Source organism: Taudactylus pleione, unplaced genomic scaffold, assembly GCF_031769625.1.
Source record: "Taudactylus pleione unplaced genomic scaffold, aTauple2 ptg000078l, whole genome shotgun sequence".
Classification (NCBI taxonomy): domain Eukaryota; kingdom Metazoa; phylum Chordata; class Amphibia; order Anura; family Myobatrachidae; genus Taudactylus; species Taudactylus pleione.
Genome location: NW_028284480.1, coordinates 2531055 through 2558772, shown reverse-complemented (window position 1 = coordinate 2558772; position 27718 = coordinate 2531055). Strand labels below are relative to the sequence as shown.

Sequence of the window (27718 nt, the reverse complement as noted above, 5' to 3'; positions counted from 1 at the left end):
AAGATATAGCTGACTCCCGTGAAATTGTAAGAGGAATGATACATCTGCATTACGTTAAAACACTTTACTCTTTCATTTGCAAACTACAGCTGAAACGTGGAATTGAATATTTGAACCTACAAAAGAACCATTACAAAACAAAATAAGACTAACCTGGAATGCTCTGTGTACACATAATATATGCACCATTTAAAGGCAGCTTTCACTGTCCAATAAATACACAAGTCTCTTACCTATCCTGCAGAGACGCATAGCATCTAATAGCTGAGCTCCTGCAAGCTGAATCCTTACAGTGGGGACATCAATAGCAGCATTAATTGGATCTCCTGCTGTTCCTCTGCAAAGTGGTGAGGTTTTGCATTCTGAGCCATCTATTCCCAGTCTGGGGACCAGACAGTGCACAAAATGTATCTGGGACCGTTTTAGCAAATTCATCAGAGCGTCCTGGGGCAAACAAGGAAAGCAGAAATGAAATTGTATAAGATCATTTTTGCTAAGACATGCTCTTTTTGCATCTTAACCACATTGTACAATTGTGTCTCTTATTTTACATATGCTGCACTTTCCCTTGGTTATACAATGAGAACTTCAATGTAAATATATAACTTTTATGTACAGTAAGTATTTATAAAGGACAAATGAAAATGTAAGACTTATGCTCAGAACATGGAAATCAGAAATGCACGGTGATATCATATATAGCTATACCCAGCAGCTCATCTATATTATCTATTATTCTACATTGGTATTAATGTACTCTGAACATTGGCACTCCACAGGAATATTTGTATCTCATTAATGCATACATCAGGGATGTAGTTATGAGACCAGCGGCCGCCATGCCGCCGGTCTCAATACCGACAGGGAAATCCCAACACGGGACTTAAGATAGGCGTAGAAATACCGATGCCTATCTTAATCCCGACACCGGAACGCCGAAGGGGCACCCTTAGCATTAGCCGCAGGGGGGAGGGTTAGGTTTAGGGAGCGTAGCGGGGTTATGGTTTTTGGGGGGAGGTTAGGGTTAGGTACCCCTATGGGGTAGGGTTAGGGTTAGGCATCACTGGGGGTTTAGGTTTAGGCACAAAGGGGAAGGGTTACGTTTAGGCACTAACTGGGAGGGTTAGGGTGCGGGGTGGGGACGGTTAAGGTTAGGCTACAAGAAGGAAAGGTTAGGGGGGGAAGACGGAGGGTAAGTATACTTACCTGACCCCAGTCGGGATACAAACCATCCCGCTGTCGGTATTCTGACAGGAGGCATCTCGACAGCCGGCATTACATACCCATTCCCATACTGTATATCATATGTTATTGGACAATTACTACATAAGGTCGTCCATTAAAAAGGGTCAGTTGTGGAAGCAACCTTAAGAAATTGTAGATAAATTTATTTGTGGATTTATGTTTTTATATACACATTTATGTATTTTGACACTAAGCAGAAAATAAATCTGCCTGCACAATGTTACTATCAAATACTGTAGGTGTACAAAACAGAAATATACTGTAGTTGTGGTTTGAAGTGCTAATAATTGCACAGACAGCAACTATCTTTCTCTTTTGTATATTTACATATATGGTATAATACTTCCATGCAGCTGGTACCATGGAAAATATGGGTAAAACTAGGTACACACTGAGATGATGCTGGCACGATGCGTTTCCACCGGTATTGGAATGACATATCGGGCGCATTGCTTAGTGTGTATGGGCAATATGCGCGTTCCCACTGACGCATGCAATATCGTCCAGGCGGCCTTGCTGCAGGTAATGAAGGTCAGAACAAGGGATCGTTCCGTCGTTCATTACATCTTTCTAATGTGTACCCCTGGTATAATATGTTGGTCCATCGGGCTGAAATATTGTGCCAGTACACATGGCTCAGTGTGTACCCAGCATAAGACCGAGCACAAACAAATGTATTTTCTGTTTTGTTTCCAAATGTTGCAAGTGTTGTAATGGCTGACTACAATCAAGACTATATAAAGCCTAGTTGGGTCACGGTTCCCAAGCCAGCACCTGTATAGATTTTACCCTCTGTACCTCAGAGGAGAGTGCATTTAACTGCTATTTACTGGTGTGTTAAGCATAGATGCTAGTGTAGGACCTGCAGAGAATTGGGAACCCTTGATGAACCGTTTTGATCAAAATATGAACAAAATTACCTTGCTTTTATTTCATAGATACGTAGATACGTAGGTGGTTCGATAAGTAAAGTAACAAGACCTCTCACATGTGTGTAATGTTCTCTATTTCATTCTATTTTCCAACAAGGCCACAGCAGGTAGACCACTGCTTCTCCTCATGGCCATTAGACTGTGCCTCATATCAGTCATACTGTCCCAACAACAGGCGTAAGATGGCGGGCTGGTGGAAACATGATCAAACATTGCTTAGTGTGATCAGATTTCTGCATCTAAAGTGCACATCAGCAGCTAAAACACATCGCCAACTTGTCGAGGTGTACGGTGATAATGTCTTGTCACAGAAACTGGTTTGGGTTTTGTGCACTGCCTTTGATAACGGCAGGACAGACGCTCAAAATCAGCATTGATCCGGCCGGCCAAGCACGTCCACCTCAGATGACAATTTGTGCTGCTTGAAGGTCTGATTCAGAAGGACAGACACATTCCAGTTAGTGATATTACTGACGAACTGGACATCTCAGTAGGTACTGTGCACAGCATCATTCATGAGCAACTGGGGTACAGAAATAAGTGCCATGTCCTGGCTTCAGACGTTTGACGCTGATTTCTTCTATAACGTGATAGATGCCTTGGTGTTCGAACAAATGTTTAGATAAGTATGGGGACTATGTGGAAAAATAATCTTTACCCATACTACACTATTGATTATATGTATATGTACAATTTGCGTAAATGTACACAATGAGAAGTCTTGTTACCATTATTATTGAACCACCCTCGTGCATACAGATTTGCAGTGCTAGTGATAGCGCCGACAACACCTATCTTTCTGCTTTGGATAAACTTATGTGTCTATTAATATTTTCAATTATTCTAATAATTGTGAAGTTTAGCAAGTGAGATACTGCTAAACTAAATGGTAGAACCAGGAAACACCTATTTAGAGAAAAGCTCCATTCTGTAACATTTGCACGAAGCACCAAAAAAAAAAAAAGTCTTTACAGTCGGCTTCTGGAAAGGGGGCATGGCTGATTGGGGAGGGGACGTGTGCAACACCACTATTTCACCCTAACACATTAAGCCACACACATGTAATGCCCATTATACATTATGCCACACACAATAATGCTCTTTATAATGCATTATGCCACAGGCAGTAATGCCCTAACACATTATGCCGCACACATGTAATTCCCTTTCTAATACATTATTCTCCACACATGTAATGCCCTTTCTAATACATTATTCCACACACATGTAATGCCCTTGCTAATACATTATTCCACACACATGTAATGCCCTTTATAAAAAACACACACATATAGGCTACTACATGAAAAAACACACACATATCAGCTATTCTCCCCGCAGAGGTGCAGTTACCTGCTGATGAAGCACATCTCTGCTTGTTCCATGCCCAGTGCATAGTCCGGAGTGCAGCAGATGGGAGCGGACAGCCAGGACCACTACCACCATGTGAGACCAGAGGGGACAGAAGTCTCAGTCGGCATAGAGGGCAGAGAAGCAGGGTCTTTCTAGCCACATGACAGGCAGGGTGGAGTGAAGGAGGTCTCAGGTGGCATCCAGACTCCGGAGTGTCAGTGCGGCTGATGTGAGCGCCAAGCGGATAGAGCGGAGAGCAAGGGCCCTTCCTGTCAGTGTCATGTGACACCCAGGAGGAGAGGAGGGAAGGTGGCGATTGGCTGCAATGTCACTGCAGATGCGATGATAGGTGAGGGAGACGCTTACAGCACGTCCTGCTGCAGGACCCGGTAATTTTTAAAGTTGGAGTCCTGCCATGCTGCCTGTAGCGCGTCACGTATTTTGCGATCACTGTTACTGGTCATGGTCGGTCGCGCGCCCCTAGAAACGGCTCTGTCGACGGGTGGGGAGCGGCAAACACATGTGAGAGCTGTGGCGCTCACTGATGGAGAAGGGACGCAGTGGCGCCCTCTAGGGGCCGGTGCTCCGGGCGATGGCCATGTTAGCCCACCCCTAGAACAGGTACTGGCACGAAGGTAACATATTGCTTCACAATTAAAGGGATTTTCCACTTTTGGACACTACCCATTCATTTAAGGCACTTCTCACAGTATCAAATAATAATAAGAAGAATTTTATTTATTCAACGCTCTTTCTCCAATAGGACTCAAAGGTGCTTACCAGACACTATGAACATAATACAGTAAGAAACTATGAACATAATAAAGAGGTTTAGCTTTGCATGAAATACAGCGGCCATGAGATAATACAAAGGGTGTCACTGCAATTGTGGGTCATTAAGTGTAAGGATGAATCATCCTACCAATAGAGGATCCAGGTGAGGCCATTTTAGTTGCACTATGATGATACTATCCATGTTTGATGCAATAGTTGTATGTTATGTGTCAGGCTTTACAGGGCTTAGAGGCCCATTTATTAATGATCGTATTTGCAATGTAATCTGGGCATGACATTACCACCCATGATTGCATTGCCAGATGTATTAACAGCGACACGCAAGGACAGGGGCTCCGAAAGGAACCTGTCCCTGCGATGTGCCTGGAGTGCTGCCGGGGTTACTGCACATGCACATTCCCGCTGACAAGTGTGGCTGCCATTGCCAAGGAGAGTTCCAGGGGAGCCCTCTGCTGGCTAATTATGCAAAGTGTAGCCCATAGTCTACAGTGGCTAACGCCAGCTTCTGATGGCATTAGCTGGGGGGCCAGTCTCCTGAATGTGAAGCATTCCGGAAGTTGGTAAATTTGGTAGCATCGTATGCCCCATAGAAACCTATGGGGCATGTAGCTGCCAGCGGGAATGGAGGGATCGTAGCAGGTATCGGACAAATCTGCTGTGGTCCCTCTGTCATACATCTGGGGGGAAATTAATATTTGCGGTCAATCCCCAATAACGGGTGTTTTCAGGGATTAAACCGCAAATATACAATGATAAATGGGCCCCTAAGAGATTAAGGGGTATATTTATCAAATTATTTTTGAGGGACATCCCTCAAAAACAGCCATTTTGGGGGGAGACCTACAAAAATTAGGTATTTCCAAAGTATAATGGGGTGTTTATTCGAGATATATGCTGTGGTACCCCCATTTACATTCATATTCGTTTATATGCGGGCTACTAAATTGTGAAATTTACTAAGCTCCAGAATGTGTAGCTTTCTGGAACTTGGCCCCGATAGCTAAATCCATCTTTAGAGCATCCAAAATTGATCCAGATTTATCTGAAGTATATTATATTACAGTTAAATATGGCAGCTTATTGTATTCCATAGGAAGAGACCTAAAGATTGTAACTTCTGATTATGGGGGATGAACATTTCAAGTGGCATGAAGTGTTTTATATTCTCCAGAAGTGGGTTACTCAAAGTGATTGGAGTGACAGTGTACATCAGATAAATTCCAGAACTCGTGTCAGAAAAATTCCAGAGATTGTCTATAAGTAATGGCATAAATCACTTATGTTTGCACCAGTCCACCCAGTCACTAATGCATTACCTGAAAGATTTGTCTACATTCAAAAAAACAATAAAATCTATTAGAAATTAGCAAATAGCCGGGTACACACAGTGATGTATACCGGTACAGTAGGTCGACCCGACATGTTGTACTTCGGGTACACATTAGAACGAGGTAATGAACGATGGAACAATCCCTCGTTCTGTACTTCATTACCTGCAATGGAGCCGCTTGTGATATCATCCGGTTGGACGTGCACCCCACACGGGAGCACGCATATTGGCCATACACACTGAGCGATGCGGCCGTTATGTAGTTTAGATTCAGCCAGAAACAATATACCATGCCAATATTGTCTTAGTGTGTACCTGGCTAAAAGCAACAAAACAAAATTTACCATTTCTTATTTGTGTATTGATATAACAGACATGCTACTACTGTACAGACACCGGCAGGAACCTGAGATCTCTATAGAACTTATTCAAACCAAATGTATGTAAAGAAGTCTATAACATATAAAAGCAACAGCATGGTGCTGTATATGATTACAAAATAAGCAACATTTAAGTATTTTATGATTGGAATATAGGTATGTTTATTATTTATTACTTTGCTAAAACAGGAGGAAGACAACTTCCTTCCTGTGCTGGTGCTTGATCATACCTTGCTGTGTATACATTAGAGATATAATGGACACTCACCATTTGAAGCTTGATCTGGGCACACACTGACTTCCTCTTCACAGCAGCAAAGCTGCTGGCAAAAGTCTTCCTCACACAACTTATTCTCTGCATGGCCTGCTGAGACTTCCCCTCCATCCCGGCCACAGAGCGACAGATCAGTGGAAATTTAGCTCGAGGTAAAAACAAGTCCCTCAAGTAGTTCCTGGCATGCAGATTGAGAAGGCTAAAGTTAGAGACCTTAAACACATATTGCCAGAGCAGATAGCACAATGCTCCCCAGAGTATGGAGAGTGAGACGTAGAAAGGAGGAACACTACCATACTAAAATTGTATACAGTACTGAATGAAAACTTTACAATTTATAGTATTTAGGGCTTGAGGCTGAGTAGAAAATACTGTATGCCTGTTTGTATACCATTGGCGTATCTATAATGGGTGTAGTGTGTGTGGTGCACATGGGCCCCTGGGTCCAGGTGGGGGTATACTGCACACCCTGCACCCATGCTTAATAATTACTTATTTGGAGTCCCGAGTCAAGCCCAAACAGTATTTATGTGCTACTAGAAGTGACTAACACAACCGTGCTGTAATATCATCATTATACAACCACTTTTTTTTTTACAGAAAATATGTAAGATATTTTTTGAAAAGTTTGCATTATATATATTATCATTAATAGGGGTGAGCGGGTTCGGATTTCTGAAATCCGAACCCCCTGAGCCCCCCCGATCCGAGGCCAATCCGAGTCAGGCTCGACATTTCCCGCCTGACACGGATCTGAAATCGAGGCAAAACGTCATCATCCCGCCTTCCGGATCTCGCGGGTTTTGGATTCTATATAAGGTACTCGCGTTGGCGCCATTTTCTCACTCAGCTGTGGACAGTGAAGAGGGAGGGTGGGAGTTAGGGCTGGCTGGGCTGTGTAGTGTAGTGTAGTGTTGTGCTGTGCTGCTGTTGTCCATAGGGGCTGTGTCCACTCCTCCAAAGTTCATAGGGGCTGGCTGTGTTGTGCTGTGCTGCTGTTGTCCATAGGGGCTGTGTCCACTACTCCAAAGTCCATAGGGGCTGGCTGTGTTGTGCTGTGCAGCTGTTGTCCATAGGGGCTGTGTCCACTCCTCCAAAGTCCATAGGGGCTGGCTGTACTGTGTTGTGCAGTCAGTTGTCCATAGGGGCTGTGTCCACTCCAAAGTCCTGTGCAGTGTCCCAGTCCTAAAGTGGTGCTGTAGTGTTGTCCAGGGGGTGCTCTGTCCATCAGGGGTGCTCCCCCCAAGTGCAAAAAAAAAAAATATTTTCTGTGTTTGTGAATTGTGTGCGCAGTAGCCGCACGTGCATCAACAAAGTAGTGACAAGCGTGCGCCTGTGTCCCATAAGTAAAGGGCCGGCTGGCTTGTCTGTTAAAGGGTGCTGAAACCCTCAAAGGGCACTCCAAACAAAATAAAAAAATATTTTCTGTGTTTGTGAATTGTGTGCACTGTGGCTGCACGTGCATCAACAAAGGAGCAGCGCCAAGCGTGCGCCTGTGTCCCATAAGTAAAGGGCCGGCTGGCTTGTCCGTTAAAGGGTGCTGTAACCCCAAAAGGGCACTCCAAACAATATAAAAATATATATTTTTTTGTGTTTGTGAATTGTGTGCGCAGTAGCTGCACGTGCATCATCAAAGTAGCGCCAAGTGTGCGCCTGTGTCATAGGTAAAGGGCCGGCTGGCTTGACCGTTAACGGCTGCTGTAACCCCCAAAGTGCACTCCAAACAAATATATTTTTTTGTGTTTGTGAATTGTGTGCACTGTGGCTGCACATGCATCAACAAAGGAGCAGCGCCAAGCGTGCGCCTGTGTCCCATAAGTAAAGGGCCGGCTGGCTTGTCCATTAAAGGGTGCTGTAAGCCCCAAATTGCACTCCAAAGAAAAAAATATTTTTGTGTTTGTGAATTGTGTGCGCAGTAGCCACACGTGCATCAACAAAGTAGCGCCAAGCATGCGCCTGTGTCATAAGTAAAGGGCCGGCTGGCTTGACCATTAAAGGGTGCTGTAACCCCCAAAGTGCACTCCAAACCAAATAAAAAAATATTTTCTGTGATTGTGATTTGTGTGCACTGTGGCTGCACGTGCATCAACAAAGGAGCAGCGCCAAGCGTGCGCCTGGGTCCCATAAGTAAATGGCCGGCTGGCTTGTCCGTTAAAGGGTGCTGTAACCGCCAAAAGGGCACTCCAAACCAAACAAAAAAATATTTTCTGTGATTGTGATTTGTGTGCACTGTGGCTGCACGTGCATCAACAAAGGAGCAGCGCCAAGCGTGCGCCTGTGTCCCATAAGTAAAGGGCGGCTGGCTTGTCCGTTAAAGGGTGCTGTAACCCCCAAAGGGCACTCCAAACAAAATAAAAAAATATTTTCTGTGTTTGTGAATTGTGTGCACTGTGGCTGCACGTGCGTCAACAAAGGAGAAGCGCCAAGCGTGCGCCTGTGTCCGAAAAGTAAAGGGTCGGCTGGCTCATTTCTTAAAGGGTGGTGTAACCCACAAAGTGCACTAGTCTCCAACAAAAATAAAAAATTATTTTCTGTGTTTGTGTGTGCCTTAGCCGCACGTATATATCAATATAACATAAATGGAGGACCAAACTTTCTCCGATAAAAATAAAATAGGGAAAGATCAAGAACCACTTCCTCCTAGTGCTGTTGCTACTGCTGGGAGTTGTTCATCATCCCAGATAGGAAGTAGGAACACCACTACTTTTACTAAACAATTGACCCTCCAACAGTCCTTAGCGAGGAGGATGAAGTACGACAGCAGTCATCCTGAAGCAAAACGTATAACTGAGGCCTTAACTGCTATGTTAAGGCCTCAGTTATATGGTATCCGCCATTAGTGCAGTGGGATTTAGACAATTGATGGAGGTAGTGTGTCCCCGGTTCCAAATCCCGTCTAGATTCCACCTGCATCCTCAAAGCAGCAGCGACAAGCGTGTGTCTGTCTGTTAAAGGGTGGTGTAACCCTCAAAGTGCGCTCCACAAACAATAAAAAAATTCTTCTTTTTTTTCTGTCTTTGTGAATTGTGTGCACTGTAGCTGCACGTGCATCAACAAAGGAGTAGCGCCAAGCATGCGCCTGTGTCATAAGTAAAGGGCCGGCTGGCTTGACCACAAGCGTGCGCCTGTGTCCCATAAGTAAAGGGTCGGCTGGCTCATTTCTTAAAGGGTGGTGTAACCCACAAAGTGAACTAGTCTCCAACAAAAATAAAAAATTATTTTCTGTGTTTGTGTGCGCCTTAGCCGCACGTATATATCAATATAACATAAATGGAGGACCAAACTTTCTCCGATAAAAATAAAATAGGGAAAGATCAAGAACCACTTCCTCCTTGTGCTGTTGCTACTGCTGGGAGTTGTTCATCATCCCAGATAGGAAGTAGGAACACCACTACTTTTACTAAACAATTGACCCTCCAACAGTCCTTAGCGAGGAGGATGAAGTACGACAGCAGTCATCCTGAAGCAAAACGTATAACTGAGGCCTTAACTGCTATGTTGGTGTTAGACGTGCGTCTGGTATCCGCCATTAGTGCAGTGGGATTTAGACAATTGATGGAGGTAGTGTGTCCCCGGTTCCAAATCCCGTCTAGATTCCACCTGCATCCTCAAAGCAGCAGCGACATGCGTGTGTCTGTCTGTTAAAGGGTGGTGTAACCCTCAAAGTGCGCTCCACAAACAATAAAAAAATTCTTCTTTTTTTCTGTCTTTGTGAATTGTGTGCACTGTAGCTGCACGTGCATCAACAAAGGAGCAGCGCCAAGCATGCGCCTGTGTCCCATAAGTCTGTTAAAGGGTGGTGTAACCCCCAAAGTGCGCTCCACAAACAATAAAAAAATTCTTCTTTTTTTTCTGTCTTTGTGAAATGTGTGGGCTGTAGCCGCACCTGCATCCTCAAAGCAGCAGCGACAAGCGTGCATCTGTCTGTTAAAGGGTGATGTAACCCTCAAAGTGTGCTCCACAAACAATACAAAAATTCTTCTTTTTTTTCTGTCTTTGTGAAATGTGTCGGCTGTAGCCGCACCTGCATCCTCAAAGCAGCAGCGACAAGCGTGCGTCTGTCTGTTAAAGGGTGGTGTAACCCTCAAAGTGCGCTCCACAAACAATAGAAAAATTCTTCTTTTTTTTTGTCTTTGTGAATTGTGTGGGCTGTAGCTGCACCTGCATCCTCAAAGCAGCAGTGACAAGCGTGCGTCTGTCTATTAAATGGTGGTGTAACCCTCAAAGTGCGATCCACAAACAATAAAAAAAAACTTCTTTTTTTTTCTGTCTTTGTGAAATGTGTGGGCTGTAGCCGCACCTGCATCCTCAAAGCAGCAGCGACAAGCGTGCGTCTGTCTATTAAATGGTGGTGTAACCCTCAAAGTGCGATCCACAAACAATAAAAAAATTCTTCTTTTTTTTCTGTCTTTGTGAATTGTGTGGGCTGTAGCCGCACCTGCATCCTCAAAGCAGCAGCGACAAGCATGCGTCTGTCTGTTAAAGGATTACATCGGTGACAGCATCAAAGTAGGCATGTCAGACAGTCTGTACATGTACTGGCAGGAAAAAGAGGCAATTTGGAGGCCCCTGTACAAACTGGCTCTATTTTACCTGAGTTGCCCCCCCTCCAGTGTGTACACCGAAAGAGTGTTTAGTGCAGACGGGAACCTTGTCAGCGAAAGGCGTAGGAGGTTGCTTCCACAAAATGTGGAGAAGATGATGTTCATAAAAATGAATTATCAACTCTTCCAGGGAGACCAGCCTCCATAACGTACAGAGGGACCTGTGGTGGTGGATTCCAGCGGGGACAAATTAATACTCTGTGAGGATGAGGATGTACACACTGAACACTGAAGAGGGTGAGGAATCGGTGAATGAGGAGGATGAGGACGACATCTTGCCTCCGTAGAGCCAGTTTGTGCAGGGACAGATTAATTGCCAGCTTGTTTTGTGGGGGCCCAAACGAACCAATCATTTCAGCCACAGTCGTGTGGCAGACCCTGGCGCTGAAATGATTGGTTTGTTAAAGTGTGCATGTCCTGTTTATACAACATAAGGGCGGGTGGGAGGGCCCAAGGACAATTCCATCTTGCACCTCTTTTTTTTCTTTGCATTATGTACTGTTTGCGGCCTAGTTTTTCAAACTGCCATCCTGTCTGCCACTTCAGTGTCACTCCTAGATGGGCCACGTGTTTGTGCCGCCCACTCGTGTCGCTTAGCATAGTCATCCAGCTACCTCGGTGCAACCTTTTGGACATAAAAACACTATTGTGAGGTGTGAGGTGTTCAGAATAGACTGGAAATGAGTGGAAATTAAGGTTAATGAGGTTAATAATAGCATAGGAGCAGAAAAACCCACAAATTCTGTGATTTTAGCTGTTTTTATGCTTGTTTTAAAAAAAAATACAGATCCAAAACACAAAACCCAGAACCCAAAACACGGAAGGGTGGTTTTGGCAAAACCAATCCAGATCCAAAACACGAAGAAAGATCGAGATCCAAAACCAAAACACGAAAAGTGGCCGGTGCACACCCCTAATCATTAATTATGCTAAGACATATCTCATAATCTCTGGAACATTTTGGGCCTGATTCTGAGATGGAGGTCGATGCAGCGGTGTATTTTGTTGGTTGCCCATCTGCCACTTTATGCCATACTTGCCAACTCAGGGAGACTCCCTGAAATAGTAGCAATCTCCCTGTCTCCTTGAAGAGTCTAGCAATCTCCCTGATTGCTCCTTACCCCCATTATGTAGCTGTTATATATATAAAAAACAGAGATATATACATTCAATTGGGATCATTAGTATAATTTTCCTGCAGTGGTTAGAAGGCACAATGATCCCTATGGCTACATCATTGTCTGAAAGGTATCAGTATGTTTTCAGCAACAAGTACTGTAGATCTTACTAACTGCTTTGGGGCTTGTTTACATTTGGTTGAAAGTCAGGTTTATGACACGCCTCTCAGATGTAGCAGTACGCACCCAGTACAAGTATGCTTTATACACATGCCACTACAAAGCCCTTCCCTAATGTACATCCGTGCATATGAATGTGCAAGGCCTGAGACTCCCACTGTCAGTATCTGTAGATAAGGTAATACAGCCGTTACAGCCACCATCGGTCGCACCATAAAAACTTGCACTAGCCCTATGGCATGTACAGATTTCCCACCTGCGCATGGCCTCTAATGTGAGCAATGAAACGCGTGCAAGTACTTTAGTGACATTCCTGTGACTCTCCCATAACACGCCCGTAAGACAGACAACTCTGATACCGTGTGCCTCATTCACAACAGCGCCTTTGTATGTACACACTTTGTAACACATGTGTCTTATGGGTTTTTAGGATTTTTGTGCAGGCGCTGTAGCAAATAAATACTGAACTCCATGAACACTGACACTGCATGCGACTCTGAATCAGGCCCTTTATCGCTAATACTGTCAGTCATTGTAGTATTAATAAGCCACATAGAACCATTTCACATATGCATAATGGAGCTGTGGTATTATTAAATAGTATTATGATCATGCCCATGTCATGTGGTGTATTATCAGATTGTATCAGAATCCCGTCCATTGATCATGCCATGTAAGAAGGTATTGTACAGTGTTTTTCAACTACTGTGCTGCTCTCAAGTGTGCCACGGCGGTCAGCTCAGCGCACTTGTACTGTAGTGTGTTTTATTCCTGAGGAGGCCAATGCAGTGAGTTTATTCCTGTGGAGGCCAATGTGTGTGTGTATTTTTGATGTGGGAGCCATTGTGTATGCTCTATCATTGGTCACGCAGGCCGCATTGCCGGATAGTGTGCCTTGACTATTTTAAAATCTTATGTAGTGTGCCTTGAGTTGAAAAAGGTTGAAAATCACTGGTATAGTATCTACTGATGAGTGAAGCTGTGGTAACATTTTATAGCAATAAACCTTCACAGCAAAACAAGCCATAGTGTGGAGGTTTAACATTAACAAAACAGACAGCTGGCAAAGAGGTAGAGAGAAAAAGTAATATGTGGGCGGTGCACAAATAGGAAAAATAATACTAATACCAACATGGTCCAGAGCTGATAGGGTTCCGGATGAAAGGTCGACCCGCAATAGGTTGACACCAGATGGTCGACCCGCAATAGGTTGACAGGTACAAAAGGAAGACACACAAAAAGACAACATGGGTTTAGGTCAAATGTACAAAAGGTCGACTTTTTTTTTTTTTAAGGGTTAGGCACTTACTGGAGGTTAAGGGTTAGGTACTAGGAGGGACAGTTAGGGTTAGGCACTGGATGGGAAACTTACCCTGCACCTATCATGGGCAGTAAAGACTACATCTGCTTGCTCTATATATAGGTGCAGGCAGACAATTAGAATACTCCCTAGCTGCCGGATCCCTACAGGGATGCCATGTGACTGCATTTTAACCCCTTCAGTGCTAAGGATGAGAGGGACTCTTTTAAACTACAGTATGTGGACCATTAGTAGTTATCAGTTTGATCAACAGAATATAACCGTTTACAATACAAAAATCATTAGGAGGTCCAGGAATGCTGGGGAGAGTTTCACCATCCTGGCTTCAATAAACCCAGGGGAAATTTTTTTCCAAACAATATCAACCTGCACTGTTGATATTGTAGACCTGAGAAGCCAGTGGTGAGTGTCTCATTTCAAAAGCCTACACCTGCAGTATTTGCATAATTTCTCAGATCCACTGCTACCGAAGATGCAGCACTGATCCCTCTTGCGTCCACACCTGAATCACCCCCTTGACATGGACATTTTTTACTGGGTGTGGTTCATTAGATTAACAATAATGCCTAACCGCCGGAGTAAGTGCCTCATCCAGTGGTTCCCAAACTGGGGTGCCTCAGGGCACTTGTAGGGGTGCCTTGAGTTGGTGGTCCAGTACTAAATAAAATTATTTGTAGTCAGTGTGATAGGCAAACCCAGTGCTAATGACTGCCAATCAAAAACTATGAGGACAAAAAGAAGCGCAGCTCTGTCAACCACCACATAACTGAACCTAAGGGTGACATATGAGCACAATTTACTTCATTTCATTTTTGCTGAATTTCTCAATAAGAAACCTTTGGCCCAAGGGTGTAGTGGAAAAAATGCTGATACTCTAGGGAGTCGTGATTCAAAAAAGTTTGGGAACCCCTGGTCTTACCCTAACAATTTTTTTTATTTATTTTTGTATCGACCATTCCTGTGTTGACCTTTTGTACCTGTTGACCTAAATCCATGTCGACATTTTGTATGGCGACCTTTTGTACCTATCAACCTTTTGTCCCTGTTGACCTACTAACTGTCGACCATTTTGTGTCTACCTATACAGTGTCGACCTTCAAACCTATAGAGGTAGGAGACTATTTCAAATTAGTTGGAACAAGAGGTTTTGGGGAAGTAATAGAATCGGGGACACTACTATCTAGTGATAGATAAATTTAAGGTATTGTGTGAAAATGCACCAAAAAATTATAATAATGAGCAATATCAACTGAAAAAAAGAAAACTGTGGTGCAGTGAGACAATTTCTTTATAATAATGCTTGCAGTTCGCATATTAGCATTAACATTATAAATGTCTGTCTGACAAAGTGATAACAAGATCGGGGAGGAAAAAGAAACTGAGACAAATAAATTAAATGTAGGCAGAGTGTCTTATCCAAAGCAAATCTCAATCTGATCAAAAGCCTTTATGGTACAGAAAGAGTAGACAAAAGCAACCCAGCTGCTTGTAAAGGGGTTTATTGACCATCTTTGACTACAACTAGAGCAGTGTGTTATTTTGTTACATCATGCATACAGTAAATGGTGGCATAAGATTAAAGTGCACATGTCTGGATCATGATAATTCTACAAAAAAAATTGCCTTTTAAAGACGTGACTGTCAATGTGTACATCACACAATACAGGGGAGGAATCGATGTGTCTTTGGACAATAAGCCAGGTTGATTACATAGAGAACACCTTCTTACAGAAGCTATTAGTGCAACAGAGCCTCTAATAGTGTTTCATGTTTCACCAAGTCATGTGACGGAACACAATCATTATGGGAAAAAGCCCAAACTCAACAAAATTTTAAAATTCTAAATCCAAATGCATAAAGAGGTGAAGATTTTGCATAACAGTTTTGAAAATGTTGCTTAAATGTATCTATAGCTATATCTTTATTTGGAGTGTAACAGAATTTTATCATAGATGCATTATGAGAGTGGCAGATGATGTTGGATAGGTAAATTGTTTTGTTTATAGAGTGTTATATAAGTGTATTATGGTCATGTCATGTACAATGCATGTAGTTTCCAATGTTTGTATATAGTAAAGTAGAATTGCATTCTGACCATTTCCTGGAGTTAGTTCATGTTGGATGTAGACAGATTTAGATTTATGATAAGCCTAAACAAGCACACACCTGTAGTGACGCTGTTCCTGAGTAAGCAAAGAAATAGCTTTTTCTAATATTCTATATTTTTGTACTTGTATTTTCTTTTGATTGGTATCTGTCAGCAGTATACAGTATTTATGTAGTTGATACGATGAAAGAAGAGTTTTGGTAGAGTGACATGAACGTACAGGATGCATAATAAATAATTTAGGGTGTACTTTCTAACAGAGGCCCAGGGCAAGACAATCTGTAAGTAAAGCTTTGTTGTTTTGTGTGTGTTGTGCATGACATGTATCAGAAAGTGTCCCCAATTCATATATTATATTGTTGGCATGGTAAATATGCTCCAGGTGATTTTACATTGTAAGCTTTTATGACTGATAATGTATCAATTACAGTTGCTTCTTCCAAATGCTTATAGGTAGTATAATCAGGAAAAATCAATTGGAAACGGAGCTCCAAACATCCCTGTGTATCATGTCAAGCCCAAGAGCTAGTGACTAAAATAACAATTGCAATGAGATCTGTGTTAATGTGGCTGACATATTGTGCCAGGCTCGTATAAAGCCGACTCCAGAGCTTCCACTAATCGCCCTCTTTTCTCTCCCACTACAGGAATTAAAAACATTACTAAAATAAATGAACAAAATGTTATCGGCTTGACTTATTGCATTGCAGGTTATATTGATTGGAGGTGTAAAGAGCATAATGTTCTGATTACAATTCAATTGCAAGTGCATGTACCCGCTCTCCTTATAAAGCTATAAATGTCAGCTGACTCAAAGTGAGTTTTAATGAAGATAATCATTTGAAGGCTGACAGAATGCAGAACGGGAATATATTTCTTCTGCCGCCTTCATTAGACTCTATTCCTCTGTTAACCTGGCATTCTGTTTTTATTACTTCATGCTTTTCTTCCACATGCATTTCTTCTACTAAGCAAAGAACTAAGGAAGTTTCATAAATAGCAGAATATGGGCCACTAACAAAGACAAGGAAATTGATCCCCAGGGACTTAGTTGCAGCTGTATTGCATCTGTAACAGCTGCTCCCATGTGCTCAATCTCAGTCTGGCTGTTATATAAGAGAGTGACAGTGAGAACTAACTGCAGCTTAGGGTACAGGCAGGCACAAGAGTGCAAACATCTATTTTGATGTTTGAAAAATATCTAACATGTTGAAAGCAGCCATACAATGTGTATCAGTAGTTGCCATTTTGTAAGAGAATTATAAATAGAACAGACCATACAAACCAGCCACAGCATGTCCAGTGGGACCCCAACCATTACTTTGAATCACGGCTTGACACCCCACACAGGTATGTCCTCTAGGCCGAGACACAAACAAATGCAATTTTAAGGAGCATTTTTAGTGCAGTGCAGATCAGATGCCCTAATGACCAATCCAATAAAGTGCCACTTTCAATTAAATTCATACTTAAATATTTTGTATTTATTTATTAATCAGTACAATTTCAGTTTAGTATATAAAGTGTTCTGATGTGTAGGGGATTAAAGTGGAGATATCATGTGATACATAGGAGCTCATTTACAAACAAGTTTGATCATACACAGCAAGTTTTAAAACTCATTGCGTATGATAATGGTGCTCCAGCCAATCGGCTCCTGTCATCTGTTTGACAAATGACAATTGGGAGCTGATTGGCTTGAGCACCATTATATGCAACGAGTTTTAAAATAAACAGTAAATAACTTTCTGTGTTTCTCTAAATGTTCATATGATAAAACTTGTTGGTAAATGGGCCCCATAGTAATCTACACAAGGTCTGGAGTGAAATGCCAAACTGGTATTCTTCACTGGAGGGAATTTAACAACTTTCTATAATCAACTAATGATGGTCCACTTTCGTGCATACAGAAACTCCTACAATAGCAATTAAAGCACATATTTCTCAAACAGTCATAGTCACAAAAGAATGAGAAGATTAGCCATGTCCATGAAAGCATCTTATTTCAGTGATCACAGTTATTTGGAAATGGTGCATACTGTGAATTCAAAATCATGCTACTTACATTTTGGACTGTTGCAAAATCTGGACAGCATTTTCTGCAGACAAATTTAATTTGGCCTTATGGATCCAATTAGTGGCATCATATCGTACAGGGTCTTTACCCAACTGGTGGAAGATCTCAAACTGGAGAGGTTGTTCACACTTTCGGAGGGGACCGTTATCTGAAAATCATTTTAGCCTTAATCAGTGGAATGCTGATTCAATATCTGTGTTCATGTGACATTTCAAGAATTAGATATTGTAATTATATTTATGGAAAATACATTGTTCATTAATGTTCTCTATATCTCTATTATGCTGGTAACACAGTTTGATTCTGGATGATCATTTTGGTCATATTGATCAACCAACCAAAGCAATGTATGTAAGATTATCAAATCCAATCCAAATTTCTCCTATTTCTATATTATTTATATTTTTATTTGCTCTGTTTTAACAAAACATCCACAGCATTTTATAGTGCAACTGTTTAATTACCCAACCTTTGATGTGGCTAGTATATATAGTCAATATTTTACATTTGTTTCATGTTTGCACAGGTCGAATTCTGTGTTTGTGACCATGTGTGTCCCAGAAGCTAGAGCCAATTAAGAGCTACATACTGTACACACAGCTACAAAGAGTGTAACAATTTTACTGCTTGCATTAGTTGTTGGCACGTAACAGCCACTTTAGAACTATAATGCATTTCTTAAACCATTACCACAAAAATTCATCACTAGAAAGGCTGAGCCATAAGAACTGACAATTTCAAACATTATGTTTATCCCAGTTTGAAGCCATTTTTTTGCTCCTCAATCCCACATCCTTGTGATGTCACATAAAGAAGTGTGTGGGAATGCTAATGTGTTTTATAAGCATTTTTGTATAAACCCAGTAGGAATTGTATATCTAGCATATTTCTGATTTTGGTACTTGATGTAAATGATATTACAGTACCTACACTATATGATTCCACACAGATGTGCATGGAAAACAGCATTATGCAATATGGATTCATTAGGAAGATATGTTATATCCATTCTTCCTGATGGGGTTGGTATGTAAAATGAATGCATATCATGTGATTAGTTTCACAGATGTCTTCTGAAACATTGTTTATAAAAGGTATTGCTCTGATGTATTATGGGCCTTATTCAGAGATTTACGGAACAGCACAGTCGCAGCATACAACTGTGCTAAAATATGCAAAAGCCGCAGGAGGCATCTTAAGTAACAAGACGCTCACTGCTGGCATTTCTAATCCGCTGCTGTGTCTGAAGATGCAGCCACTGGATCAACTGAGTGAACATCTGACATCTGAGTAAAGGTGCGTACACACTGGGCGATCAGGAAAGACAGTACGATTACGACATCATAATCGTACCGTCGTTCCTGATCACCTGTAGTGTCTGCACTGAACGATCAGTCGTTCAGTGCAGGCACAGTCCATCATTCCTGAACATGGCCAATCTGTTGTTATCCTAATCATACCTGTATAATTGTAAAAATAAATTGGAAATTAAAAATTATAATTTTTTTCTACATTAACTAAATGATCATAAAGATAAACTGTACTTAAAATTTTAGTTTGTGCAATACATCCCACTCCCATCTGACAAAACGACAAGTCTACAGGTGAATATTAACGTAAAATATTGCATAACTAAAGTACAGTGGCACAGTAGCTAGTACTACAGTATCACTGCACAAGGGTCATGGGCCCTATTCCAACCAGGGTACCATCTGTGTAGAGCTTGTATGTTATCCTTGCATTTGTGTGGGTTTCCACTGGGTGCACCATTTCCTCCAAAAACATACAGGTCACTTAACATTAGTGTGTATTAAAAAATGTAGACTGTAAGCTCCACTTCAACAGGGACTGATGTGAATTATTAAACATTCACGGTTTTGAGCACTATATAAGTTTACATTGAAACACTATGTTGGGTGCTTTGCAACATCAAGGGTCCAGGTGACAGCAGATTCTCCCAAATGGGTAACAAATGGGACCCTTAAAGCTTTGATAGTATGGATTGGATTGTACAGTTCTTAAGTCACACAGTATTGCAAACTAATGTTACATACCGATGTTTCTTTTCTGCCCTGTATTCCTCACCTTGCTTATCATCACATTTAATGTCATAGTATGAACACAGGCGATCAATAACGTTACTGTCCGTGGAACCTTGAATTAGAACTTCTTCATCAAGAATCCAGAGAAGGCCTTTCTTCTCTTCCATTTGATTGCTGGCTTGAACATTTAACTGTTAATTTAAAAAAGAAATACATATTTACTCCATGAAATGAAAGCGTTTATAGTTTTACCAATGGCTCAGAAACAGTAATATAAGAAATTATGTATGATATAACCGACATTTTGCAAAACCAAAATGACACCTGCAAAAATCTGTGGAGCACTGTACATTTGGAGAAACACACAGAAAGTTATATACTGTATAGATACTGATTCACGTATTCATACTGATTGTAAAGTTTACATTCTAAAAGCAATATGGGATGTGTGACTATTTACATTCCTATTAGCTGCTCACAATGCTGGGGGTACTTTTTGATATGTACTACTGTATTAAGGCCTGTGGAAGAGATGTTGAGTAAAAGTGTGTCAGTATCAGCTATAGCTGGTGGGGAATATCCTAGTGCTCATATGTGAATAAGAGGGAGAGAGATGTATCAGAACTTGGAGAGTGATGAAGTGGAGAGATATAAAGTACCAATCAATCAGCTCCTAACTGTCTTTTTACAAGCTGTGTTTGAAAAATGACAGTTATAAGCTTATTGGTTGGTACTTTATCACTCTTCAGTTTATTTCTCTCCAAGTTTGGATACATCTCCCCCTTATTTTCAGTCTATAAATACATATTTTACTTGCTCCTAGCACTGCGAATGATCAACACATAAGAATTATCTATTCCTCTCTGTACATAATACAAACGTACTATGCAGGTGTTTGCACAGAATAGACGTTGATAGGCGTCCCGGAAGCCAGACCATCTTATATACCACAATGTCATCTGACTTTCTGGTAGGAAGAACCACATGTAGTTATTTCAGATATCATTACAACTTCCATTTGTATCAACTTTTAATAAATGTAATTTGGTTTATTAGCGTTATGTAAAATTTAGCTTTCTTTCCTCTTGAATATTTATCCCTGCAATAGGTTATTTCGTAAGCCTTGTGTGAGAAACCATATGGATTATGTTCGAAGATACCTAGGGGTTGATTTTACTTAGGCACAAGCCAGCTCACCCCACGAGTAAGTGTGTGCATATGTCGCACTTACGGTAGCCCCGAGATTGCAATTTTTTGTTTGCAGCCCCATTCAAAAATCTGGGATGTAACGGGAGGCAAGTTGATGTGCCATTGCTGGAGTTTCCACGCTATTGCAATGGCATAGGGCAAGGCTCGTGGTTAATTGAATTGACCCCATAGTTTATCTTGTGAACCTGTCTTCCTATATTTTTGAAAGAGTTACTACAGTACCTTGTGGATCTGAAAAAGATATAAAAAAAAACATTTGTGAACACTTTATTTTTATATATTAATTTTCTGTTCTTATGTGATTATTATTAACAGTGCCATAGTGGCTCTCAGCATTCAGTCATCTTGTATACATTATGTAGTTTGACATCCTGCTGTATATCTTACTTATACTTGTATGGTATATGTCATGGAATTTCCTAGATACAATGTAATATATTCCATTTTTTTGTATTTGTTAACCTAATAACTGTTATACCAACATCTATCCTGAAATGTGCTAGTCACCAAGGGAGACTTTCAAGCAGTTTGCATATTATTATTTATGTGTCCTCACTGATCTGTCAGCAAAGTCATAAATAAGGGAACGCTCCATAATGACTTCAGTCTCTGCTTCCTGGCACCACTTAAATCTATGTTTTTTCCAAGTTGCCTTTTATATAGTTTGGAAGACATAGTGCTGTCTTTATAGCTCAAGACACATTTACTTAATGTTATTCTGCATAATGTCTCTGTCTCATGAGATTCATCAATCAGATAAAACAGCTATTCATAAACTTTATGAAGCTCCAATTTAGTTTTTTTGTTTTATTTTTTCAATGTTGTTGTAAATAATGGATGTTATCTACAAGTAACTGTTTACTTGTATGCGAATATCAGATATATCATGCAGGTGTTTTATAAGTTTACTTATTCTGTGACAATCATGTGCTGGCCTCTGACATGTACACTGACATCCTGAGGTGCTAGGCAGAAAGCTGTGAAAAGTCGGCGGTATGTGAGTAGTACATGGTACTTTAGATGGGTTTACTCGCTTTACGTGGCTAAACTAGATGCATTTGGGCATGACAAGCGCGATAACTGTGGCGCTACCACCCAATGGAAGCCGCAGTTGAACAGCTCAATTGGCCATCCAAAAAAAACTATTTAATTCCTCCCAAAGGCTAATGTATGACTATAAATTTGTGCAAAGTAGTGATGACCATTATAAAAGGAACTACTGTAGAGGAACCACTGACGTGCAGTGAGGTCAATGGCTGGGGAGGCACACATGGAAATAGGTCTGAGTGCTGGGAGCCTGTCTCACCCCCTACTCACTGTAACTCTCCTCATCCAAGGTGTCCATCAGTGCTCATGGCATGCCCCCATACTCAGAGGCATGCCTCTATTAGCTCTCTTTCTGTGCATCTTACAGCCTGTGGTTTGGCCCTGCCCCCAGCTCTGCAAGCAGTGTCTGACTATACAGAAGGGAGGCTGAGCTGTTGCTGCCTCATCTCTCGTCTTCCTGCAGTCCCCGGGGAGCTCCACAAAGCTGGTAAATGTTAACTATAAAAATTATTACAATAAACAAAGAAGATGTTTATAAGTTATAAATAGCTTCTTTGTATTATTCTAATCATTTTTATATCAAATCTCAGGAGTATGACAGGGGAGGCCACACGTCCCTGAGAATGTCTTACTCACATGTACATTGTATGAGAGGAAGCAAATTAACAACGTGCATTTTCTTAAAAACGAAACTTTTAGAAATAAATTCTTATGACTCTTACTATTTGAATATTTACAATAACCGAACAATCAATTTAAACAATAGTATTAACATTCAATGATGTATACAAATGCATGGAATTCCATATATATATATATATATATATGTATCAAGGTGATAAGGTACTAGTCCGTGCGCTAAACCAGTCAGACGTTCTGATCAGTCCTTTTAAAGAATCAATATATATATATATATATATATACACTATATAGATAGACCGGCACTCCGAATAACCTGTGCAGCTTGCCAAGGTGCCTTTCCAAGGAGATGTATAGACAATGAGGGGTGACGGACAGCACTCCGGGACATAACAGTAAAAGGAGGACAAACTCTCAGATGTAAGTCATTGTCATATATATATATATATATATATATATACGGTAACACACTAGAACATGTGCTATAGTATAAACGGAGGAAAGTATACAGTACTGTATTTACTATAAAAACTATCAGAAATGTAATATTTGCTCCGTGTGCAGTACTACAGTAGGTGTTACTGCTGATATCTAAAGTGAGATTAATGTATAAATAAAACTACAGTATAATCATTAATTATGGAATAGCAGACTGGACTCTGAAGTACATCTGCAGTCTTTACTTAGATTGTCCTCGTCTATAACCCCATTCCATTGATCCTTAAAAGGAACCCACTGTTTGCTAACAGTGGAGTAACTACCATGGGTGCATGGGGTGCGGCTGCTATTGTGCCCGAGCTGCCTCTGTGGCTCACCGCTCCTCCTGCACACAGTCACACACATAAGGTAGACTGGTCCAGTCAGGGCTACTAAGGGGGCCCGGGTGTCAGCGGTGTTGATTTGCTGCTGGCCTGCCAGTTGACTACAGCTGATGCACCGGCAAACAGACATGGAGATACAATGCCAATAGGTCACAAGGCAATCAGAGCTTGCAGACTGGCAACCAATCAGCAGTTGTGGCTCATGATTGGCTGCTGGTCCATGAGTCCGATTGGCTCTCAACAGAACCAGATCCACACCTGCTGCTGATAGCATACAGGGGGAGGCGATAGGCTGCTGGAGGGACACGGGGAGGTGAGTTGCTGGGGGGCATAATGTGTAAGGGCCATTACTGTGTGGCATAATGTTATAAGGGCCATTACTGTGTGGCATAATGTGTAAGGGTCACAACTATTGAGGGAATAATGTATTATATGGGGCACTACTACAATGTGACATCTGTAAGGGGCACAAGTGTGTAGTGTAAGGGGCATCACTGTGTGGCATAATATTATAAGGGTCATTACTGTGTGGCATAATGTGTAAGGGGCACTACTATTGTGTGAAATAATGTGTTATTTAGGCCAATACTACTACATAATCTGTAAGGGGGGGGGGCGGACAGCCCCTGTTGATTAAGTATCCAACTTTCTGCAATAGATACTTAAATACTATAACAATTCAGTAAAAAGCAGCTGTCCCCATGATCCCTTACTTACTTATCCCACGATTACTTGCCCCTGCTGGATCTGCCCAGTATGCATGCATGATCTGAGTTCACGTATGTACACAGCCACAGGTCTGGCTGTGCTGAGGCGGTGGTGGGACCCTCTCGGATATATCTCTTTGCAACCCCAGACCTCCGTCCCCTAGGAAGGAGCTGGGCTCTGGGAATCAACACCATCTCAAGATAGTGTTGGTGTCCTCAAGCAAACTACAAACAGTTTCCGTTTTCGGAATATGCGGAATACTAGGCAGCCCCATCGGGCCCCTAATAATGAATGGGCCTGTTATTTATTCCATGTGAAAACTGCTATTTCCATATGAGCAATGTGCTCATATCGCATGATGAGTAGGCCCCCAGGAGCATGTTCTTGCTTGTCAAGAAAATAACTTAGTTTTGCTTTCTCCACTACCCAACCACATATAGTTCCTTCTGGAATTGCTAGTTCTCCCTAAAACTGCACCTTAGAATCTCCACCTTTCAGTTCCTCGATTACCAAAATTTTTTTCTTTACAGTCTTAAGATTTTTGTTTATTTGCACTTGGCACCTGAGAGTGGTAGTACCACAAATATCCTTGTGTCATAAATAAATGTGTCCTGTTGGAGGGGAGAGGAGCTTGCTTCATACCTTCCAACAAGTCCAATACAGTACTGTACCACAAGTGAAAGAAAGGAGACATGTAATACTCGTGTTACATTTGAAATAGTAGTGTTCATCCTAGCACCACAACCCATGCAGTTCCTCTTTCCTGCCTGTGGTGTCACCCTCTGCTCTGGTGCTTCTGATATGCTTTGTTCTGTATTTCAGCAGTTTGTTGCATCAGCTGAGTGTTCTAGAAGTACCAGAGCAGAGAGCGACACACCAGGTAGGAAAGAGAAGAAAGGGGAACTGCACGGGTTATGACAGGTGCAGGGTACTAGAATAAACACTAAATAGTGGCATAAAACACTATACTATTACTGTGACACACTGTTTACACATACTCCTAATTGTGAGCAACAACTAATACCACTTTCAGATAGAAGACAGGGCTTAGACCCTGGTTTTTCATGGGTTTTTGAATACGGGTTGGGCCCTCGTCAAAGCTCCTACCCCCCTTTCACACTGCAGCTTAAACTCAGGTTATTCCCAGGCTGACCCCTTTCACACAGAACCCTTGGCAGCCCTGCCAAATGTGTAAGTCATTAGAACTGGATGTTTTTTACAGTCTCACAAATATGAGTCATGGAAAGTGGGTACCAGAGCTCCTGAACCGCCAATGAGATATTTTTACTGTAATCCAGGTTGAATAACCAAGACACACCTTTTCAGACAGCAGGCAACCCGAGTTGGACCCGGGAATAACCCTGGTAGTGACCAGGATCGAAGACCCGGCAATTTCAACACGGAAAAAGAATACGGGTTGACCCAGTGTTCCCCAGCAAATTCCCGGGTCCTTTTCTCTGTCTGAACGGGATATAAGTGGTCTACAAAAGGTAATTTTTTTTTTAATATTGTTCATTCAACTATGATCTAGTCTAGTCAAAATTGTTGAGTATGTTGAAACCTTAACGGACAAATATAATAGCTCCGATTTGACAAGTGATGATTTTACAATGGTGTTTAAAGCATTGATTTTTTTTTAAATTTTAAAGCAAAAACCACTTAGTTTTGCTTGAAACAAAATCCTCAGTTTAAGTCCTACAGTAAAATTGTCAAAAATTCTGCACTTTCACCAAATCAGAAACTATTACATTTGCCCCCAAGAGTTATAGAATTATTAACATCTGATGCTTAAATCATAATCAATATTTTAATTTAATTAAACTGGAATCTGTTTTCGCATTTATTTTATAATAAAATAAATAGGTAATTTAATTGCAATCGCATGTACTGTAATTTAAAAAATATATATGTCCAGCATGGTTAAATTTTCCAGTCCTTTTAATTACATTTATGAGGAAATATATAAAATTCACATGATGTGGGCAGTGGATAACTAATCGATCAACTGGATTACTTGCAAGATGTCAGCAATGTTAATTAATTGTCAGTAAGGTTACCCTATAGCTACAGTATATGGCTGAAGGCAAATTACACCTAATTATCTAAGTGTATTGAGTACCAGTAGATATGTTATATTATGGTTCAAGAATATTTTTTACTTAGTCTTTCTACCATTTTTTCTCTTCTAACCATAATTTAAAAAAGCATGGTTGTGGGGTTTTGTTGTGTCTGTACAGTATAAGGTAAATAACAGAGATGTACAATATTTAGTAAACTTCCTGCTTGAAAAGTGGAGCCAGAGTTGCCAATCACTTAAATTCACACTATGAATTTCCTACAGTAGTGACAGATTCTAGATGACAATCTGCTTCCTCTCATTTACTAGTAGTAAGAAAAACATAACTGTCAGAAAAAATCAGGCATATACAGTATAATGGGTATAAAAAAGCCACTTTTTTACATTAAACTGTACACATGACACATTACTCCCAGTAACCCATGCACTTTTATTGATTTTATTTGAATATATCAGTCGGCTCAATCAGGCAGGTACTATAGGTTAATTAATAGTCAAAAGAGAATTTCTGATCAATACACCACACAAATGTGGGGATAATTAGAAGGGCCGGAGCCGGCCTTAGGCATAGGCAAACTAAGCAAATGCCTAGGGCATTTGGAATGTCTAGGGGCACCCAAGCCCCTCTAGGACCAACGGAGGTTTGGGGCACACGTGGCCGAGGCCCCTGCTGCCAGCTGGGCAGAGACTCTGGCAGCTGTTATTGCCGCTGCTCTGTGTCCACGATCGGAACTCAGCTGTCGGCTCTGATCGGGCCCAGCAGGAGCAAACAGTAAGCAGGTAGTGGCGTTTTGTGTGGGCGGGGCATTTGGATGGCAGTAGTGGTTACACTGGTTAGTGCTTGGGATGCATACCTTGGCACATGGCCCACCAGCCTGAGCTGGGAAAAGTGGGGACCTCGAGTCGGCTGCTCTGCAGGCTGCGCTCAAGTAAAGTAAGTCTGGAACTGAGAGAGGGTCGGAGTGCTGTGGTCCTCACTTCTGGGAGAGTGGTGCTCTGCTGTGATAGGGGTGCTGGGTGAGGGTGGGTACTGACACAATGCTGTGCTGGGAGAGGGGGTGTTGTGCTAGGTGAGGGGTTTTGTGCTGGGTGAGGGAGGGGTGTTTTGCTGGGATAGGCGTGCTAGGTCAGGTGAAGGGTGCTGACATCATGCTTTGCTGGGAGAGGGGTGATGGGTGCTGTGATCTGTGCTGTGCTGTGCTGTGCGAGAGGTGATGGGTGCTTTGCTGGGAGAGGGGAGAAGTGTGCTGTGCTGTGCTGGGAAAGAGGTGCTGGGTGAGGGGTTCTATCCTGGGAGAGGGGTGCTGAGAGCACAGTACAATGGGTGAAGCGGCTACAGTACAGTGAGACCATGCTCCTTCTGTGAGGCCACACCCCTTTTCAGGATCTAACTGGTGGAGGGGGGCACTACCCAAAATCTTGCATAGGTCACTAATTTGGCTAGGGCCGCCTCTGAAAA

At 41.8% G+C, this 27718-nt stretch overlaps 1 protein-coding gene across 1 annotated transcript in view; it reads right to left on the bottom strand.

Moving 5' to 3' along the window:
• MYO18B (myosin XVIIIB) overlaps window positions 1–27718 on the bottom strand; it is a 586172-nt gene that overhangs the window by 319439 nt on the left and 239015 nt on the right. The window contains exons 18-21 of the mRNA XM_088467895.1: window positions 19802–19949; window positions 17705–17864; window positions 6304–6487; window positions 234–444 (exon numbers count right to left, since the gene is read on the bottom strand). Coding sequence (XP_088324021.1) covers window positions 234–444; window positions 6304–6487; window positions 17705–17864; window positions 19802–19949 — 703 coding nt within the window. The remainder of the gene's footprint in view (window positions 1–233; window positions 445–6303; window positions 6488–17704; window positions 17865–19801; window positions 19950–27718) is intronic.